At 44.5% G+C, this 19552-nt stretch overlaps 2 protein-coding genes and 1 long non-coding RNA gene across 3 annotated transcripts; 1 reads left to right on the top strand and 2 right to left on the bottom strand.

The window, feature by feature from the left end:
* The first annotated feature begins 758 nt into the window (after positions 1-758).
* LOC149347222 (uncharacterized) lies at positions 759-3650 on the top strand. The gene is made up of 3 exons (XR_016292125.1): positions 759-969; positions 2256-2348; positions 3523-3650. It is a non-coding gene; the product is annotated as an uncharacterized LOC149347222 (long non-coding RNA).
* Positions 3651-10108: 6458 nt separating this feature from the next.
* Positions 10109-13500, bottom strand: LOC149347221 (uncharacterized). Its single transcript, XM_089586946.1, has one exon. It carries the CDS (start codon positions 13433-13435, stop codon positions 10184-10186), a length of 3252 nt encoding a protein of 1083 aa, XP_089443072.1. The 5' UTR covers positions 13436-13500; the 3' UTR covers positions 10109-10183.
* Positions 13501-13513: 13 nt separating this feature from the next.
* On the bottom strand, positions 13514-15713 carry LOC149347220 (uncharacterized; the record flags this gene model as incomplete). Its single annotated transcript, XM_089541525.1, has 1 exon — positions 13514-15713. A coding segment is annotated over exon 1 (1509 nt), but the record flags the coding sequence as incomplete, so codon positions are not given.
* Between the last annotated feature and the right edge of the window lie 3839 nt (positions 15714-19552).

Here is a 19552-nt window from a genome sequence, read left to right as displayed (position 1 = left end):
TGGTTTGCAGTCGACGACCCAGTTCACGATAGCAGGGGCAGCCTTTAGACCCATTGTTCTCAATTTCCATTGGCCTCATTTTGCCAAGAGTTGGCAATGAATAAATATAGGATTTTATGTTGGGGTTTTTGGTGCTTTCATATCCGTCTATCCGATATTTTGTGGTTTCCTGAGATAGCAGTTGCACGTACTGCCCACAATGTAATGCACATTAGTACACTACAAGTAGTTTGTTAGCTAAACAAGTACGCTGAGTGAGAATTTTTGGCAAGAATGGACAGCTGAGCGAGTTTGTAATAATTCATCATGGGGGGTACAGCGCGAAGAAGTCGAAGGACGAAGCAAGAAGACTACACAGCACTCGTCTGTCTAGTCGTTGTTGTTGTAGCCTTTGACAAAATGGCAAGCACACGTACACACATACAAACGACAATACAACGCGCAGGACGCACGCACCGAACATGGAAGAACAAAAATGTTCCAAAGCGTCTGCTCAGTCAAATTCGCACTACGCGCCGTCAGTAACGACTCCGGGCTTGGCTAGCGCTTCGACTTCGCCATGGCCAAGTTAAGCAGCCGTCCTGAGGTAACAACGTTTAAGCAATGAAATGAAAAAAAAATAATTTATCAAACCATTCAGGTTGCACGCTGGAAAAGCTACTGTAAAATTAAGTTCGTCTTATATGATTTATTTTGTGCGTCTTTGCAACGTCAGCGACGCGAGCATGTAGACGAAATACGTGAATAGCGCTAACTCTATGGCTGTGGAGCACTGAAATGGCGTGCCCTGGAGTACAGTACCTGGAGCGCGCCAGGAGTGGACGTTTGTCGGTGCGAACGGTTCGAAGTTAAAGCGTTTGAAATTGCACAAGGAAAGTCAGCGGCACTAAATTTTTCTTCCCATGCATCGCGAGTGACTTAGGTGGCAGCCACCCGGCAACGTCTCCGGTTTGGCGAGCTAGTGAGAAGGTAAGTATTGTTGTGTAATTTGGAAGCTTCTTGTTTCCCTTTTTAAACACGCAGTGCTTTTGTTTGTATTGCAACACGGCAGGGTTTCGTGAGTCGTACCTTGCAACACTGCGTCTCGTCGCATGTTACGTTCACGATAACATCAGTACGACGTGGATGGTTTTCTGTCTCTATTTGGAGTAACATTGGTTGATCAGCGTAAAGTTTTGGATCGAATTAAGCACAAGCTGTCCATGTTGGTACTGCTTTTCGAATGCGCTTTGAGATGATTCTCCGCACGAGATGGTCTTCTGATAATTTGTTTATTACCAGGTATAGTGTAGAGGCTTGCAACCATTCATCCCACTGCAACAACGCTAAAAAGCTGTTTTGTGTTCATGCACTACAGTCGTGAGCAAAAGTGGAAAGACCACGCCCACCACGGCTTCGGGCGCGGGAGCAGCGCTCCGGGGCCGCACTGCGCTGCGCGCTGCTATCTCGCGCCGCACGCTCGCTGCGAGAGTGCCACGAGTGCGACAAACTTACCCTCGCTCTAGCGCGGTTGCTTATCACGCTTGACAAATTTCTAGTGCGGCGTTACTTTGCAGCCGACGGTTGCGACGAAGGGTAGCGCGCATCGCAAAGCGCCTAAAGTCTCTGGAGGGAAAGTAGGGCGAACTGCTCCCGGGTTCTCCTCCGTTTTCGGTGCGCCTTCACCGTTACGCGTCGATGCCGTGCCTGTATCGCCATGCTGTCGGAAGGCATGTGCATTTTCCACTCGACTTCCAAATCCTGAGGTAGCGACGAATACATCGAGGCGTAAAATGGAAGGCACTGTGGATCCTCGCTTCGAACAGCCCCTTCAAATAAGTATTTAAATGTTCGCCACTTGCAGGCTCTTCTTTACTGCCGTGAGGAATAACCTGTCGGAACGTAACATAAGCGTTTCATACCACATTTAGCGTGGTATTTCCAAATTCTCTACATTTAAAAAACTGGCTTGTAAAAGGCCAAATCTGGCAAACGGCACTTAGCAAAACTGTTTTGCTCTGTATGTTCCTAGGAATAACTTTAGTCCATTCAAGAACATGTATATTGACAATACCTCTTAAAGGCATGATCGCTGATATTAGCACTTGGTACCTCACGATGTATAGTTTTGTGCCTCCGGCACCACTGACTTGCATCGCATGTTAAATAGAGGAGTGAAAAGCTTGCTATTAGTTCAAACCAATACCCAGCATGGGGCTGTACACTTTTTGTGATGTTATGTGAAGTATACTTATGTATGAAACAATTTCTTTCAGCTGTATTCCACATCACTCAAATTCTACCAGAAGAAAGGCTGTGACACAACATTGCTCATTACTACTTTCTTGCCGAGCACATAACAGGCCATGGTAAGATGTGAACAAAAAAACTGTGCATGTATGTGTTCTGCATGAGCTGATGTCAAGCGAAAGAGAGCACATCAAGTATTTTTTTTAAGTATTGCAGCATGTTTCTTTTAACTATTGAACTGGCCATTCAGCTTGCAAATCAGTTACTGCTGTATGTGCAGAAATTTTATAGATGAAGTGATTTCTGCTAATTCAACCTACACCTTTAATTGTCACTGTTCTTTTCTGTTGGAACAATTATATAACGTGCACTAAATACAGTTATGCATTTGTATCCTCAGTAAGCCTATTTTGTTTTTCTTTGCTCTTTCTAAGCTTTTCTGCTGCTTGTGTGCATAGTCTAAGTTGATTTGTACATGTTTCAGTGTATAGCAGACATATACAAGCATGAAATCTATGTTAAGTAGACTTAGATGCCCTCTTTCTGAGACTGTTATCAAGATTGGGAGCGGGTCATTTCAATGAAAACTTGCATGTTACATTTGAAGAACCTTGGACAAATATTACTGCGGAATCTTCAAGCTGTGTTTATTCTTGGAGAAAGCATGTAATGAAAATAATGTTACATTAGTTATGGTGCGCCTTGTATGCTGAAAGGGGCTCCCACTTTGTGAAAGCTTTAATTTTAGAACAGCAGCAGCATTCAGGCTAGTTGGGTAACCATGTTTACATCATGAAAGCACTCTAAAGGATACATAAAGAGATGCACACACAGTGCACTTACTTCTTAATGGAAGTAAATCTACTGTGTGTCTGTCTCTTTCTGTATCCTTGTCTTTTTGAACGCTTTAACGATCTAAAGTTAATTTTGAAGAGAGCAAGGAAAACAAAGGCACACCTAAGTTCTCGTAATTAAGGATTAAAGATCATGTTCTGCTGTGTTGCGTAAAGTGTACATTGCATTGCTATTGCTGTACAAGTCAACCCATAAGTCAAACCGTGAATGGACTGTTTTGAGGAAGAAAAATGCCTAGTCAAGCGACCAGCCGCATAATTGGATCTGATACCTTCAGTGCACTAAAATGTATCAAACAGCTATGCAGCATAGTTCCAGTGTAGCTGAAGTGTTTCAGCAGCTTATTGGGCATTTTGCAGTGAAGTGCTGGCATATATGCATTTCTCTCCTAGGTGCATCTGTGATCAATTTTTTTTTTGTGTTTTGCCATTTGTGCAGGATATGTGCTCCAGTGAAGACCTCAGGGGCTTAATCCTCCTGTTCACTTCATAGATCAAGTGGCGAGTATATCTGAGCCAACAGACAATAAATGCTGGATGGCCTTCATGTCATCTTTATCACTTTAACCAGGTGGGCCTTGGGTGAATTTTGTGCCAAGCTGCAGTGGTATGCTACCATAACGGCTTTCAGCTCACAGACCTGCTGTGCTGTGCAACCCTTTCATTTAGTGGCACATCATCAATGGGGCTCGTGGTAGGTGCTGGTGCTTAGCTTGCCTATATTTTACATGTACAAACATTTCCTTCTGCTACCGTCTGACACACTTGTGAAAAACTGCGCTGCAGCTTTTGCACGTGGTTGCTAGCTGTATGATGACCATCGTCAAAAACCAGTAACAATGGGTAAGACCTGAAGATGTAGTTAAGCCAACAATTATGACCCCTATTCGCCACGTGTAACATGGTGGTAACGCTGTAAGAATGTTAAAGCTATATGCTACCTGAAACATAATTATCACGCTAAATTTAACACTGTTGTGTAAACATTACCTCCTTATTGTGGAAATGTTGAGATTATTAGCTTTGTGTTGTGCAACTTTTCTACAAAAATGATCTCACAAGCAAAAAAAAAAAAGAGGACATTAGCAACTTTCAGATAACGTTACAAGGTAACGTTTCGGTACCATTCAGATAACATTGCTGCAATGAATTGCGTTGCTTGTAGTATGTGTGTCTCTATAGGTCTCTTCGATTTGGCTGCACTGGCTGCACTAGTTTTGCTAAAGTTCTGCCACCGTGCAACGAGCGCGCAAGGCCGGTTCCGGCAGTTCACAACACTAGCGCCGCACTGTCGCTGTCAAAGCGAATAGGAAAGTTCACAAAGTGTGCAGGCCACCCGGCATCGTGAACTGGCTGGTACTGGCTCCGAAGTGAGTGCAGCGCAGTCAAGAACTCGTCGACAACTAGGACTGCACTTGTACAGAACGAAGAGGCGAGTGAGTGCAGGGGACGCGCGCTGCACTGGCAAAACTTATACCACAGTGCTGCACTCTCTGAACTCGTGCAGCTAGTGCAGCCAAATCGAAGAGACCTTAAGTGTACACCTGTGCACACTTGTGTACAGCACTTGAACGGTGCATTCAGTTGTGTGCGATTGCCACTGCCTGGTGGGCCCGTACAGCTTTCAATGTTATGAGGAGTGAAACACAATTCATAGGAATGTGCATGCAAGATAAGGCCAGCCCTAGGCTACTCGTAAATGATATACCTTCGGGCTCTTTAGAGATGGTGTGCGGACGACTGTACATTCCATGCATGCAACTGCTGTAGGCTGCAGTTGCCATATCTGTAGGATTTATGGTGCACTGTACTACTGAGATGCAATACTTTGGATCTGAGCATATGCACAATACCAGAAAGGTCCGGTGAGCGTATGTGGTCGTCTTATTTGTTGATTTATTTGTTACTTACATTGCCCATTTCACGCATAGCAGGGTGTACTGAAATTTGCTTGACTTGTTTACATGTTATAAACGAGCCAAAATGAGCATGGGATTTTTTTCTTTGCAATGTGGTTATCCTCATTACATCGTTGTCATAAGCCCACGTGCACGCACTACAAGACAAAGACCTCTTCCCTAAACCTGCAATTAACCCCGCTCAGTGAAATGTGTAGCCACCTTATCCCCGTCAGCTTCTTAATCACATCCATCTATGTCACTCTTCGGCGCCTCCTGGTACGCATGTTTTCATTAGAGTAGTCTTGAAATGTGGAAATCTCTTGTCATAGTAATTTGCGATTTGGTTAAGGTTCTGCGTATTTCTATCAGAGTCATATATTTGCAATGTTGTAGACAAGATGGAAATAGGCATTAGGTAGTACATATCATTGCTAGGACTTGTATGTTGGCCGGCATAGAGTTGTGCTGACAAATTTGCAGCTTTTCAGCAGGTTAGCCATGTGCTCATTCACTGGCTCGCCTTTTCTAACCAATACTGCCTTGCAACGTCCTTCTATGCTTCACTTTTCAAATATTTAGGTTAACCTTGGCATCTCCTTTCTTGCGAGGTGCTCTGCCAACACTTCTATTGTAATACTATCAATCTTACGAAAAGCATTGTTAGTGCCAGATGTTTTGTTTAAATTTCTGCTTGTCTTCAGTGTCGGTTTTCTGCCTGTAGTGTCACGGTCACAGGACAGCCATTGCCTTTCTTACCTGCAAATTCTGCTGCCAATTGCTATTTCCAGTTATCTAGGAATATACCTTTTTTGACAATTTCAGCAAGGTGTTCCCAAGCTCCTGGACTTCCAACCCATAACTTATCCAGTTATTTCTGTAGCTTGCTTTTACCAGGTTTCAATGTAACTTTTACAGTTATCAAACTAAAACAATATATGAACAATTAAAAAAAGAAAACACCTTGACACCTGTGCTTGATGGGCCACTGCAATGCAAATCAAGTCTTTTTCACACTTTGTGTGCACGGCATGATACATTGCGATATCCCAAGGAAGCAGCGAAAATCATCGTTGATATTTAAATTGGATAAGGAAAAGCTTGTTTCGGGCCAATGGTATAGGCTGTTGTGGACAGCCCCAGCAATGTAGCTGTTACATGCAAGCATCTGCTGCATGTGTGCAGGACTGGCTCCGATTGGTAGGGTGTGTGAAATGCAATACAGTCTGCTTTCTTATTTGTTCTAAATGGAATAACTTTAGTTTGCATGTTTCAATCTTAATAATTCTTTTTGCACACATGTTGGCATAGCATGGAGAATCCCTTCAACCAAACTAATCAGGATTGAAGAAAAAAATGTCAGTGCCCATTCAATGCCTGGCAGACCTGGTAAACACATGCAGTGAGTGACACAGAGGCATTTTAAAAGCTGAAAAACAAGGAAATGGTCTTTATAGGCTCGCATATAAAGTACAAGATATTTTACTATAGTGGAATGAACATAATACAAGAATTTGCGCCGAGTGCGAGGAACATAGCTATTACACGATTTAAGGGGTACAGAGCAGACAGGAGGATGGGGTTCTTGATGTCAAAAACCCAAATGAACAACGGTTGGAATGGGAGTTGTCTGCTAGCCAACCTTTCGACGAGAGGACTTGTATGTCTGGGCTGTGCATTCATCACTAGCAGGGATTAAAGAGAGCCTTCACTCCGAGGAGGAAGACTGATGAGGTGGGTGATGAAGTAGAGAGCAGCAGCATAACGAATGTGAACTGTGTGCTTCCATTTTGCCACATCAAATTGCCTGAACTTGAGTCAAGTTATCCTATATATCATCTCTCTGGATTACCTGAACTTGCAGCACTAATGCATTTGCTTTTGATTGAAAGTCTCCCCTGGGCTTGCCACAATGTTTGAAATGAATGATTAACTGTAATGCTTGCGCTGTCATTCCTGCATTATTGTTATTGCCCGCCACCACCCGTGTAAGCAGACGCAACTGCTTACACCCGTCAGTTGTTAATGAATGCTTTTGCTAACCATAATGCTTGCGCTGTCATTCCTGCATTATTGTTATTGCCCGCCACCACCCGTGTAAGCAGACGCAACTGCTTACACCCGTCAGTTGTTAATGAATGCTTTTGCTAACCATAATGCTTGCGCTGTCATTCCTGCATTATTGTTATTGCCCGCCACCACCCGTGTAAGCAGACGCAACTGCTTACACCCGTCAGTTGTTAATGAATGCTTTTGCTAACCATAATGCTTGTGCTGTCATTCCTGCATTATTGTTATTGCCCGCCACCACCCGTGTAAGCAGACGCAACTGCTTACACCCGTCAGTTGTTAATGAATGCTTTTGCTAACCATAATGCTTGTGCTGTCATTCCTGCATTATTGTTATTGCCCGCCACCACCCGTGTAAGCAGACGCAACTGCTTACACCCGTCAGTTGTTAATGAATGCTTTTGCTAACCATAATGCTTGTGCTGTCATTCCTGCATTATTGTTATTGCCCGCCACCACCCGTGTAAGCAGACGCAACTGCTTACACCCGTCAGTTGTTAATGAATGCTTTTGCTAACCATAATGCTTGTGCTGTCATTCCTGCATTATTGTTATTTCCCGCCACCACCCGTGTAAGCAGACGCAACTGCTTACACCCGTCAGTTGTTAATGAATGCTTTTGCTAACCATAATGCTTGCGCTGTCATTCCTGCATTATTGTTATTGCCCGCCACCACCCGTGTAAGCAGACGCAACTGCTTACACCCGTCAGTTGTTAATGAATGCTTTTGCTAACCATAATGCTTGCGCTGTCATTCCTGCATTATTGTTATTGCCCGCCACCACCCGTGTAAGCAGACGCAACTGCTTACACCCGTCAGTTGTTAATGAATGCTTTTGCTAACCATAATGCTTGCGCTGTCATTCCTGCATTATTGTTATTGCCCGCCACCACCCGTGTAAGCAGACGCAACTGCTTACACCCGTCAGTTGTTAATGAATGCTTTTGCTAACCATAATGCTTGTGCTGTCATTCCTGCATTATTGTTATTGCCCGCCACCACCCGTGTAAGCAGACGCAACTGCTTACACCCGTCAGTTGTTAATGAATGCTTTTGCTAACCATAATGCTTGTGCTGTCATTCCTGCATTATTGTTATTGCCCGCCACCACCCGTGTAAGCAGACGCAACTGCTTACACCCGTCAGTTGTTAATGAATGCTTTTGCTAACCATAATGCTTGTGCTGTCATTCCTGCATTATTGTTATTGCCCGCCACCACCCGTGTAAGCAGACGCAACTGCTTACACCCGTCAGTTGTTAATGAATGCTTTTGCTAACCATAATGCTTGTGCTGTCATTCCTGCATTATTGTTATTGCCCGCCACCACCCGTGTAAGCAGACGCAACTGCTTACACCCGCCAATTACTGAGTGAATACTTGTAGTTTATGGAATTTTACAGATGCTTCGTTTTAAGCATAACTGTGAATTTGTGTTTTTTGCGATGTCTCGTGCCCCTCACTGTCAGTGCTGCACTAGGCTCATCAGTGACTGGTATATCCATGACACAAGTGTCGCCAGATTGTTATTGCTCGTGCCCCTAGATGTGCCTTAATCTCATCGCCTAGGTGAGGTGCACTTCACTGTGATGCCAGAGATTCCACTGGGTGGTGTAGCAGCAGTGTTTTCGCATGAGAAGGTGTCCAGCCAAGGAGGGGACTGTGCCAGGTGACATGGTAGACACGAAGTCGGGTCGACCTGAAAAATGCAAGACAAAGAAACAGCACAGCGAAACAAAATACGGGAAGGTAAAAAAAGGGGGAGGGGGAATAGAGGGAAAGAGTGCACAGAAAAGTGTGTTTCATGCCAGAAGAAAGGTAAAAAAGGAAGGGGTATTAGAAGTGATATCAGTGGGTATGCAGAAGGCAAAGATGAAAGAAATTAGAAGAAGTTGACATGGGAGTTCTGAATCAAGTGATACGACTACTGCTCCAAACAGACAAAAATTTAGAGGATGCTTAAGCTTCACCTTTAAGAGTGGAACGTGACAATGTCTTGTAGCACTGCCAGGGAGTCCAAGGAATGCCATCGCCCATTCTGTGTGACGCCTTGCCCATTGGACAAATCGAAAATTGGCATTTTGAGAAAAGGAAATGACACAGTAACAGTATCACTTGTCTTATAACTTGTATCGCTTCTCTTGCAGTAACAGTATCACCCGAACCATGCATGATACGCAGACCCCGATTATAGGCCACCATTTAGAATCCCTGCCGCGAACTAGGCGCTAACTTAACTGCTAAGTTTATGCTGCATGAAACACTGAATCATATGGCACCATCTGAAACATTCTGCGGCAAACACTTGGAATTATGCGAATTTTTCTGACACGCGGTGCTGACCACTACTACTATACTGATGGCTTTGCGACCAAACAAGCTGCATATGCTGTCGCATAAAAAGATGAAGGTTAGAGTCCAATGGATACATTCAAAGAATCCAGGACAGGAGCAGACATATGGCTGACCGGATAGCGCAATGCAGGTACTAGAAACTGGATTCACCACTGGCAGAAGCAGCAGACGCACAAGGCGAGGAGCAAAATTGCAGTTGTTCTCAGCTTAGCTCAATTTAAAGGCAGCAGTGGATTATTTAATGAGACTACTAAAAACACCAGCAGTAATTTTAAACATTAAGCAAAGAGCTGCGCACAATCATGACTTCCCCAAGCACTGTGCACAGGAGGACAGATACTACTGGCCACAACTATGCACCAAAATCTCAAACCAAGTCATGACCTACATGTCTGTCACGGATGTTGAATGCATGAAAGTTACCTGGACATTGCTAGAAAATCAATCGTGCAGAAAACTTCCCTGGTAAAGTCCAAGGCAGAGGAGAGGAACGATTTGGGGAAGGGTGCTGTGGAGGACCGGTGGGAAGGTGGTGCACTTAATCTTCAAATCCTCTCATCCGGGTGGTAAGGAAAGCAAGGGCTGATGCGGGAATACTGTGTTAACCTGAAAAGAAATTTCAGAGACAAGCAGGAAAACAAAAAGCAGCGAAAGGGAACCAAAGGGAGATCAGGTTCAGCGGAAAATTTTACTTAAGAGAATGCTTAGCTTAGCAGCGAGCTTAAACAACAGACAGAGACAAACAATTGTGAACAGTAGAATAAATCAGTACTTCATTAACTTAGAGCTTGGAGTTTTTCTTTAGCGCTACCTGAGCATGACTGGGAGCAGAAGAATACCCTGCCACCTAAATTTCCTATTAAGTCCTCTACACATTTCCTGTGAAAACTTTTCAGGCATAGACCACATTGGACATTTCCAGCCACTAGGCCAGTCAGTGGCTGCCTGCAGACGCAGTGCAAATTGTACACGAAAGTTCTTGACCGTACACGGACTGTTAAAGAATTATTTTCCGGGAAATCCTCTATGGCACCTTTCTTTAAACAGTTCAGTAAATGGCTCCGTAGCCTACCCTGATTGACATTCACAGATGATGGGTCTTTGCCAGATGCTATGGAATACATATTAGCAATTGCAAACAAGCCACAGTCTAAAGTGAGGCCTTGGTTTTGTGCAGGTTTAGTGCAGATAGTCAATGTTGCAGATGACGGTTTTAATATGTGACAGATCTGTTTAACTGCATCAGGGGGAATATTTTGATCAAGGGAATCGTACACATATACTGTATTTAAGGGTGCACCTGCATTGGTGACAGTAAGCCAGTGATCTGGGTTAGAAATATGCAATATCTGAACAAATGGGCCTTTCACTTGAGAAAACAGTAGCCCTTGGCCCAGTAAAACGTCTTGAAACCCTCCTATGTGAGGAAATTTTTTGTGAATCAAATACTGGGCAACATTTATGACACTGTCTTTCAGTGAAGCGTGTCTTACAATATCATGTAGATCTCTGTCACATAGTGAGTAACTCTTATAAAGTCGCAACATATCAGCTTTAACAGAAGCCAGGGTTGTTCTATTATGCTGTGCTGAAAACACCCGCTTAGTGGCTTTCACTTTTTTAGGACGCCCTCTTCTGGCCTTAACTACAGGTACCACGAGCTTAGTGCTCCCAGAATTACTTCCTGGATTTATGGTGCTTGCTTGAACTGGCGGGCTTGTTTGATTTGCTAAGCCTTGCAAATTTATGCTAGTCTGACTATGCTGTGCATATGTCCCAGTGATCTGCCTTGCAATTGCCTTAATGGTCGAGATGTTTTCCCGTGCCTCTTTCTCGCTACCCATGGATACAATATTTGCTACAGTCTTAGCCACAGTTTCAAGTTCTTTATACGCCCAACAGAATATCTTTTGCGGAGTGTCCAGCTTAACACAAGGAGGTGCCTGAATGCTATTCGTTACTACCGAGTTGATGTTTGAAGCCATGCAGCTTTCGCCTAGAAAATGCTCCTTTCGCCATCTGTCGGGAATGCATGCTACATCGAACAATCCTCGTCCTGCAAATGAACGGGCCGCCATAATATGTGCACATGGCAAGCCATACTGGCTGTAGAAACTACACGTACAACTGCAAAGGTTTTGACTCACATTATAGTCCTTACTTCCTAAAGTCACAGAATACGAGTTAAGCAGCGAATTGACCTGGTAACCTGCAGTTTTAAACTTTTCGTACTGTTCTAGGATTTTATCTTTTGCCTCTGATGTGCAAGTATTCGACATTTCCAATTGAAATGAGTCTATGCAGTTAACATTGACGTTCATCTTCATTTCTTTCAGCTTAGCAAACTGTAGAGAGGTAGTGTCGCTGTTAACGTACTCTATCAACCCTTCCACAGCCTCCACTAAATGCATACCTGGACGAAGGAAACTTTTCAGCTTTTGATTATGGCTCTCAATTCGGTTGTTAGTATTATTTCCTAGGGTTGGAAGATTTTTTCTGTAAGCATGCACCCACATCTCTCTGCACGTGTCCCACTGCTGCATGTAATAGGAAAGGAATCCAGCAGGAGCTGCATTACGAAGAGAATTTAGCCTGTCAGAGTACTCCTGGTTGGTTTGAGAATAAACTAATGCTTTTACAAGCGGAATTAGTAACTTTCTTTGCCCCTTTGCCTTCTCATCAATGTTTCTGTGGAAGCAGTTAAGCACATGCCATGTGCATAGTAAAATTCTACTCTTTCGGAGAAGACTGCTTAGGATACGCAACTCATTCATGTCTTTATCTATCATCACCACCTTACAGGCTGCTACAATGAACGGATTAAAATCTATAAACTTTTCAAACATGCCCCGGATGATTCCAGCAGTTTCATTTTGTACAAATGCATAGCAGACACACCGCCCACGCCCACGACCATCTTCAATGAGGACTGAGTACAGAACATAACCTTCAATATTAACTTTATATGTCCCATCTACAAATATAATTTCAGGATATTTTTCAAGCATTTCACGCATTTCATTTGTTTGGAACAAGATAAACTGCAACTCATGGTTCTGATCTTTTTCATAATGAATGACCCAATTTGGATTTCTCTCAGTTAAGCTTTCTATCTGTTGAACTAACATTTGCCCGTGAGCTTCCTGGTTCCGAACTGGTACAGAGTACATTTTTTTGAAATTGTGCACATCTTTTGTAGTTACAGTTTTGCCTGTTTTCTGTTGGACCATTTTCTTGAACTCTTTTGGAGAAACTTTACATTTAACTAAATCAACGAGTTCAGCTTTTTCTGTACTGTTCAGAAGTCTTTGGCTTGGATAAAGATTGTAATGACCAAGGTCATGATTGTGCTCAGTTTTCAGCTGAGTAATTTTGTAGTGCAGAGATGGTGTCTTGCACAGAGCCAATGAAAGAAACACTTCACATCCAATACCATTGTATGACTGCTTCGGGCGCTTTCCAGTGGCGCGTATCCTAGCAGTACCACCATGAATGCACTGATAAGTAATCCTCAAAAACTCATACTCTTTAGATTCTGCATCGAATGGGTTTTTGTTAGACCTACTGACTTTAAGGACGTGCTTTCCCTCCTTACACCAGACATCTAAGCATTCCTTAAAGGTAGTAAAATTATCAAACGTGCCATTCAGACAAATCTTGCTGCCGCCCCCACCAGATAGTGTGTTTGCAGCCTCATTTGCGTGCACACGACCCACATTACCAGCTTTAAAAATGTTGCCACTACAGCCTAGCAGTGAAGGTTCGTGATGCCTGCACTGGGAATTGTTTGCTCCTCTCCCCCCTCCCTGTATAGAACACTCCGCTTTCTGGACATTTTGATTGCCTGAAGTGTTAGTTTGGTTATTCTTGCAGCTCAAAGCTGATGCTGCCTGACAGCGTCTGCGTCGCTTGGCAGCACTGGGTCGTGCAGTGCTCAAGGCACAACCTGCTGTGTCACCCTTGTGCACAGAAGTTTGAACCTTAGAGTGGATTGGGCCATCAAGGTTGCCAGCCTCTCTGCACGGCATCAAAGCAGCCAAACGACGCCTTCGCCGCTTAGCAGCACCCGACTGATGCTTGGTTAGTTTGGTTAGTTTGCATGCTCCCTGGCCTTCTCTAGCTGTTGATGGTGAGCGGCTTTTGCAGCCAGTGACCTCTACAACAATGCCACAGAAGACAGCTGCAAAGTCTATTTTGCCAACCAGCTCACCACTGCTCTGGTGCTGGTTGACCACACAGCTATAACGAGCACTGCTGCACAGGTCACTAGCTTGCCCTTTATCGTCCACACCAATGGCTGCAACAGAAGGGGGCTCACAAGCACTCCTGTGTAAGTAATTCTGCACCTTCCTCGCTGCTACAGACAAAGGTGTGGCACGCTTCAAGGGCTTGGCAGCTGTCTTAGCAAGTACTTTGGCATCCCTGCCAGTGGCTGGGCTGTTACCTTTTCCTTGCCTACACAGTGCCGCAGCCTTCCGCTTCTTCCTGGAGGTGACAACCACCCACTCACTGTTGCGAGAATCGCAGACAGCCTTTGGCGCAGTTGCTTCACGAGCACTGACCACACCTTCCCCTGCGGAAGAGCACTCAACAGGGCTGCTCACATGCGGCACCTGTGAGGCTCCACCTGGCGCCTTGGCACAGGTGGTGCTTGCACCTCGATTAAGAATCATAGGCTTCGTAGCTGACACACAGCCTTGGAGCCTCCTCTCAGTCTTTCCCCAAGCGGGTACACCTGAGCCATGGGACACCGGGGAAGGCAGACTGTCCCAGGTACTCCAAACCTTGCAACCTTTGTGCCGGACACGGACACCGCCCACGAGCGCAAAGCCAGCTCCCCGAGGGGTAGTTGGGAGCAGGTCAGTACCATGCCTTAGCAAAGGAGTGCTGCTTGTTCCCTGGACAGAAGTGGGTGTTGTGGGTGGCTTGCTGACTGCTCCTGAAATAAAAGCAGGTGACCCTAGAGCAGGAAAGTGATAGTTACAAATCATGTTCTCTCTGGCTGGCTCAGCCCATTCAGCCCACGATGACGGTTTCCGACTTTCCTGGTAGCTCAGCTGAATGCACCGCCTCTCTGCGAGAGCAGCCAGGGTGGAGGCCTCCTGGTAGAGAAACTTCGCCAGGACCTGGTTGCCTCGCCGGCTCGGGTGCACACCATCGCGGCTGAGGTAGCTGCCCCAGCAGTCGACCAAGCCACCCAGGAAGTGAAAACCGCGCTCTCGGCACAGCTCCTGTAACGCAGCGTTTACTTCCTTGTACCGTTCGTTCATGCGGAGCAGCTGAGTGATCTGGCTTTCACCAGCCCTGTACTCGTTCTGCCCGCGTGGGAGAACGGCGGAAAAAGCTACCAGCGCCGAAGGTTTGCTCTCGACAATGCCGCAAGCTAACCGACGGTACTTCTCCATGTACGTGCTGACACTCTCAAGACAGTTGTTCGTGCCAACATGCACAATGAGAACATCGATGTCGCTTAGCTGAGTAGCTATTGCCGAGAGCAAATGTTCAATCTTTATTCCTCTGTGTGCACTGACGTCAACAGCGAGACCGCGACGCGATGGAAAATACTGGTCAAGGTATTTTACCATCGAATCGCCAGCCACCAAAATGCGACGCATGTTGGTCTGTGCCGCGCAACAGGTGAATAAAAGTAGAGAACTTCTATTCTAGAACTTGTAATTACTGAAACGCAACAATGACTTTCTCTGAAAGATCGCTTTAGTTAAAATAGACCCACAAGCAACTCAACACGTAAGCTGTACTATGTGTGCAATTCGCAGATTAACACAAACGCACAAAAACTATCGTCTCTATTATATAAGCTACTGCAACGATTACAAATGAGAGATTAAAACCTAAAACGCCTTGCAGCGCAGAGGCAAATATTAAGACAACAGTATTCTACAAAGCCTGTACACAAGTGCCTACAAATGAGCAAATTATTCAAAAAAAGAAAAAAAAACGAAAAATAAATAATTCAATATATGCTAAACCCTATTGACAGCAACAAGGAACGCTAAGATGCAATGATTGCGTAAAGGAAAAAGGGATGATTTTGGCTTGCGTTCACGTCGTCGCACGAGGCAGTCGAGAACACCTCCAGAAGAAGCCTCCAGAAGAAACAGCACGAGCGAATGCAGACACCAGCAGACACCAGCAGCCACCTGCAGCTGTGTTGACTGAAGTGCCCCCTGTTGCAATTTTGAGAGAAGCGCAAAAATCAAAAAGCGCGCCACAATAACCGGAAATGCGCAACTCGTGACGTCACAAGAAAGTTATCACGTGGGTATGACGTACTTCCTTGCGTGTCAACAGCCATCTAGCCCCCCTACCTGGCTGGTGACACGCGCGTGTCTCCAGCCACTGCCAACAGAAAACTGCGTCAGCACACCATCAATAGCCCTCGAAGATAAAGAAGTAGACTGGTTAAGGTCACTGGCCAGATTGTAGACAGGAAGGTGAAGTTGCGGTTCAGATGCAAAATTGATTATCTGGTGTGTAGATCATTTGTGCCATCCAACTCTGTATAAAAGCGACACGTTTCCGTCAAGTAAACTAGTTGAAAGTATGCGCTTCGTCCGTTTGTGTTTGCGTGTGTATGTTCCTTGTAGCGCGAATTGATCAGTGTGCAGGTGTAGTTGCAAAGTAATTTGAGGTTGACTGATGACAACATCCATGATTTTGTTCACAGCGCAGCAAGAACGGGAAAGACGAAAGAGTGACACAAACAAGCGCTGACTATGAACTAATACACCCTAACTTCTGTGTTCTTGATAAATATTTTAATGTTTGTATATTTACGACTTTCCTTCTTCAATAAGAACTAGTCGATAGTCAGCGCTTGTTTGTGTCGCTCTGTCATCTTTCCCGTTCTTGTTGCGCTGTGAACTAAATCATGAATGCTTACCAACTCGCCCAAATTTCCGCCTCGCTGATGACAACATCCACACATACGTTAGTAAGAGACGCTTTATATCAATTCGTAACGACGTCCTCTCGTGCAGTGCCATCTGCTTTCTTTTATAACCGAGCTGGAGTCACGACATTGCAATACTGCGCGGTTCTGTTCTGCAAGAGAGCGTAGCTAGTGGAGGCGAAAATTTTCACAGGATTTTTAAACTAGCTGGTGTTTCCTCGCTTGTGCAGAAACTTCAAATATGCAGAAACTTCATAGCACTCTCAGTGTGCCCGTTGGTACAGGAGCAGGTAGTCATTAAGCGAAATTCCCAAAGCATAGGGTTACCTAAAAAGGGCTAGTATTCCTGGCCAACTTGAGTGATTTCGGCGACGTCTGCGTGGTCGTTCTGTGTCGCAGAATTACAAAGAGGATAACAGAAAAGAAGTTCGACAGGTTGGATTAGAACTTATGAATTGCTCCTGCGAAACGAGTACAGTACCTCATAGCCATGATGAGTACCATGTTATCTGATCGATAGAGGTGAACATAGTCTGCTCGGCAGGGTTATGGGTCGATTGCGAAGGATTGCTGTGAACTAAAAGTACATTAAAAAGGATTAAGTTGAGGTAGGGTGAATTTCGGTGTACTGTAATGGATGAAGGGTGGAGTCTGGCGGCTTCCGGTCAATTATTAGTAGATTACGTTTGATTAAGTTCAATTAGGGTGGACTGTGGTTCATTAAGGATGGTTTCTGCGGATTATGAGTATACTGCGTGGATTTAAGTTGGATTAGGATGATTACGATACATCGCAGAGATATTACACTAAATGAAATTGTAGTAGAGTGGATTAAATGAAATTACGGTGAATTACGGTGGATTAAGAGTACACTGCATTCGGTTAAGTCGTAAGAGAGGGGATTAATGTGAATTACGGTGGAATAAGGGCATTACTTATGCATTTCATTCTGGTAAGTTGCAGGAGAGTGGATTAAGATGAATTATGATGGACTATATGTATCAGCAGCGCGAACACCACACAGGAAGAAGAAGGAGAAGAAGGTAAAGAGCGCTGAACTTCCAACTTTTATTTGAGCAAAAATTGAACCCGCACTTTTATACACATACCAGGTAAAATCCCACCAGGGGGTAATCAAGGCGTTCTATCGAATTGGGACCAACACGATGTCCAGGGCATCAAAATGATAACTACTATCACACTATTCAAAGACTTCCATGAAAAGCACGAATGACATGCGGAAAAAACAAGACAATGTAAAAACAGGGCTGAGTGTGCGCGAATGGAAAAATGGAAAAACAGGGTTGAGGGCGCGAATTTTGCTAAAACCATGAGAAGGCAAGAACACGGTAAAAAGGTAAAAACAGGGTTGAGTGTGCGCAAATGGAAAAAATGGAAAAACAGGGTTGAGGGCGCGAATTTTGCTAAAAGAAACAAAGAAAAAAAAAACATGAGAAGGCGAGACACGGTAACAACGTAAGCGATGCGAAGGGATGAGCGCCAACAATTAACACGGCTAGAACTAAAATGCAGGGTGCCCCTAAAAACCAGCTAAAATCAGGTAAAACCAGAGAGAAAGGTGATTTCTTTTTCAGATAATGAGATGGAAGGGGTGCTTACGCAGCCTTCTTTGAGCCCTGAGATGTAGGTAGCTTCAATGATTTCGCGTGTTAATTGGTTTTTATGTTTTTTTAAGACGGTTGCTTTCTTAAAATGAGGAATGCACTTCTTTTGGCTGTCACATACGCTGCAATGGGCGGGCAGGTTCCTCATCGGCGCCCCAGTTAGATCGTTCCTATGTTCCATTAACCTTTCGTTTAAGCATCTTCCTGTTTGGCCTATGTACGCCTTACCGCAAGCTAAAGGTATAGAGTATACAACACCCTCCGCACAAGGTAAAAAAGGATCTCGGTGCCTGGTTGTACAGCCACTATTCTTTTTCTTTTTATTAACTTTGTTGCACAGGCTTGACAGGCGCAGAGGGGCTGAAAAGACTACGTCTACGCCTGCTTTTCTGCCAATTTTCTTCAGATTATGCGAGATTTGGTGCAGGTATGGCAGAACGGCGACCCTTTTGTTCCGCTGTCGCGTATCATCCGGGGCTTCACATTCATGCTTCATACTTATCAGGACTTTTTTTGCAACAGACGAAAGGAGAGATTGCGGGTATCCTGATTGCTTCAGCCTCAGCACTTGGCTCGAAAAACTGTCCTGTAACCTGTGGTGACACGATTTTGTGAGTGCGTTCTTAAAAGTTGACTTCACTATGTTCCTTTTTACAAGTTTTGAATGGGCTGAATCGTAGGGTAGGATGGGCTTATTGGCTCTTGGTTCAAATAACCAGCACACATGGTTCTCTCCGAAAAACAACTTTAACTCTAGAAACCGCATCGCGTTTTGTTCTGGGAATTCATGAGTAACTTCAAGAGGTGATATAGTATTAGAAAAAATGTGGAGGACTTGAGTTGCTTCTGTTTTAAATGCTTCAGTGTCGCAATCTAAGAGGACCAGGAAGTCATCGACGTACCGGAAAATTTTTAGAACGCTTGAAGACTCAAGCTTGTCCTTCAAGGATCTGTCATGCATAGCGAGGAAAAGGTCGCTCAAAATGGGGGCGATGCATGACCCTATACATATGCCTTGCTTTTGTATGAATCTCGAACCGTTCCACTCTGCCACTGTTGATTTTAGGTAAGCGCATAGCAATTCAATGAAGCCATCCGCAGAAACGCCACACTCATTTTGGAAGGCCACCACACAGAGCAAAGTTGTTCAATGGCTTCTCCATTGACATAAAGGACCTGTTTTATTCCATTCCTCAGGATGCCCTCATACAATGTGTTCGTGACGCCATCGATAGACACGGTGTGGTGGCCTTCCAAAATGAGTGTGGCGTTTCTGCGGATGGCTTCATTGAATTGCTATGCGCTTACCTAAAATCAACAGTGGCAGAGTGGAACGGTTCGAGATTCATACAAAAGCAAGGCATATGTATAGGGTCATGCATCGCCCCCATTTTGAGCGACCTTTTCCTCGCTATGCATGACAGATCCTTGAAGGACAAGCTTGAGTCTTCAAGCGTTCTAAAAATTTTCCGGTACGTCGATGACTTCCTGGTCCTCTTAGATTGCGACACTGAAGCCTTTAAAACAGAAGCAACTCAAGTCCTCCACATTTTTTCTAATACTATATCACCTCTTGAAGTTACTCATGAATTCCCAGAACAAAACGC

This window comes from Amblyomma mixtum, chromosome 4, assembly GCF_055824585.1.
Source record: "Amblyomma mixtum isolate Tamu chromosome 4, ASM5582458v1, whole genome shotgun sequence".
NCBI classification, from domain to species: Eukaryota; Metazoa; Arthropoda; class Arachnida; order Ixodida; family Ixodidae; genus Amblyomma; species Amblyomma mixtum.
Note: the sequence above shows the minus strand (reverse complement) of the source record. Positions and strands in the feature narration are given on the sequence as shown.